We start from the raw sequence: 2,053 nt of genomic DNA on the forward strand, positions 1-2,053 counted from the left end.
TCATCCACTCCCTTCACCACCTTTCTGTCCTTCTAAAGGACACCTGCTTTTCATTACATAATATCAACTAGCGTTCATCATTTCACGGATACGCTGACCTTCAAGAGTATGCAGCGTACATATTCCCTGCATGCCATTCACTGCTTCCGCATTGGGAGCCGTACAACTGTGACCGTAAATGAAGTTATTCTTTGCCATCTGCTAATTCATCTCACAATCCTTATATGAGGTAATGCCTGTGTAGGGAATTTATTCTCTAATTAATCTCTGTTGGGTTGGAACTTCATCATGGGAAACTCTGAAGCTCCATCACAGACGCTACTTTACTATCAAATTTCACCACACAGATCCTTTGAAACATGGAACTCTCAAGCATCATGATGGGTGTTAACGTTGGCTTTGATTACCAGAGGCCCTTAATTCCCGATCAGTTACTCCAACCTTTCCGTGGACGCGTTGAAGTCTTTAGGAAAATATGATGCACTGGTCAGTGCAACCTTCTCGACGTTCATATTACAGTGCGTTAGCCCAATGCGCTTGCATGCATGGAGAGTAGGTTTCCCTTTTTTCCACGTTCTTCACGTGCTTCCCCCGTGGGAGGCGAAGGGTGGCCGCGCAATCGGGAAACATTTTCACAAAGGTCAATCTTTTTCCGTCTGAGGGGCCTCATGAATTCCACTTTCTTTCCACGAAAAATGGGATTTCGCTTCTGGCAGGCACCCCCGCCACGAACAAATAGGATTCAACTAATTCAAAACGCGCTCAAATTATTGCATCAGTAGGGGCGCAAATCCAAGTATATCGTTTCTTCAAAGAACCCCAGTGGCTCCGTCCATGGTTGTTGTGGTCCCTACGTGTTGATAACCAGTTTCACTCTGGTATCAATGATAATCTAGATACTAGCTTCCTCCTGTTCGTAGTAGATCCTGACCACATCAAGGCGACCGGTGTGGTCAGAGCCCGCTTGCATACCCTGCTGCTTGTTGGCATTTCTACTCACACGGAGGCTGCAGAATATAACAAGTAAGATGTCAACTCATGTGGTCGGAAACATAAATGCCAGTATGCGATATATTATTTTTATGACACTACCATCGCGCAATTGTCTAGTTTTTCGTGAGCATGCATAAAACAAAAAAATTATAGGGAAAATCAGCGCGACCACGCACGTGCAAAGACATGTGTGCGGGCGTGTTAGTGGACAGGGGAGGAAATGTGTACAACAGTTTTTCTTAAAAGATGAACTACTACTATTCACAGTGTTGGTTAGAGAGTTTTGCAGAAACAATGAGTTGAAGTTGATGTGGATTTCGTTCAACCGAGAGCAAAGTGAAGTAATACTAAACATGGTGTCCAGGAGTGCGGAAGGTGCTTGACCAGCAGCAAAAGAATCGATGAAGAAGCTGAGAATCTCTTGCACTCTGAGTTTAATTTGGAAATAAATGTCACCATCTTGGACTCCTTTCCACTCCGATACATCACTTGAATTCTTAAGTGCGCCGTTCCTGTATAAGTTTTCCCTTGGTCCATTAAAGCGTTCGCTAACGGAACCATTTTGTACAGTAATTGCGAGACAGCCATTCTTATACTTTTGAAGAGCACCATAGATCACGTTATCCCTTAATGGGCACACATGCTTGCCACACATAACTTTAAACTCTTCAACACCTTTTAATTCCGCATTTTCACATTTGGAATTAGCATTAAGTAGTAACGCCTTAACATCATCCCAAACAGTCCTAGTAATCTCCGAAATAGCTGTGTAGTATTTATTTGCTTTTATGAGAGCATCGGGTAATTTTTCCCTCACCGCCCTTACGCTCTCATTAACCTCAGCAAATAATCCACCTACCTTAGCTACAAGGTCTCCCATTGCACTTCCATAAGATATAAGTTTTTCCAATTTATCATGTTTCCCTTCCGTTGAACCACTAATAACACTCAAATATCTAACACTTTCACCTGCTCTTCCTTCCATATCATCCAATATACGAGATGCATTTGCGTATGCTTCCTCATTCACAAACAGCCTCTTCTCACCATCGCTGTATAA

General features: G+C 43.0%; 1 pseudogene across 1 annotated transcript; it reads right to left on the reverse strand.

Moving 5' to 3' along the window:
• Positions 1-1,237: 1,237 nt before the first annotated feature.
• On the reverse strand, positions 1,238-2,053 carry TEOVI_000401700:pseudogene (annotated as a pseudogene). The gene has a single exon. A coding segment is annotated over exon 1 (816 nt).

The sequence above is a fragment of the Trypanosoma equiperdum genome (assembly GCF_001457755.1).
Source record: "Trypanosoma equiperdum strain OVI genome assembly, contig: ctg_854, whole genome shotgun sequence".
NCBI lineage: Eukaryota > Euglenozoa > Kinetoplastea > Trypanosomatida > Trypanosomatidae > Trypanosoma > Trypanosoma equiperdum.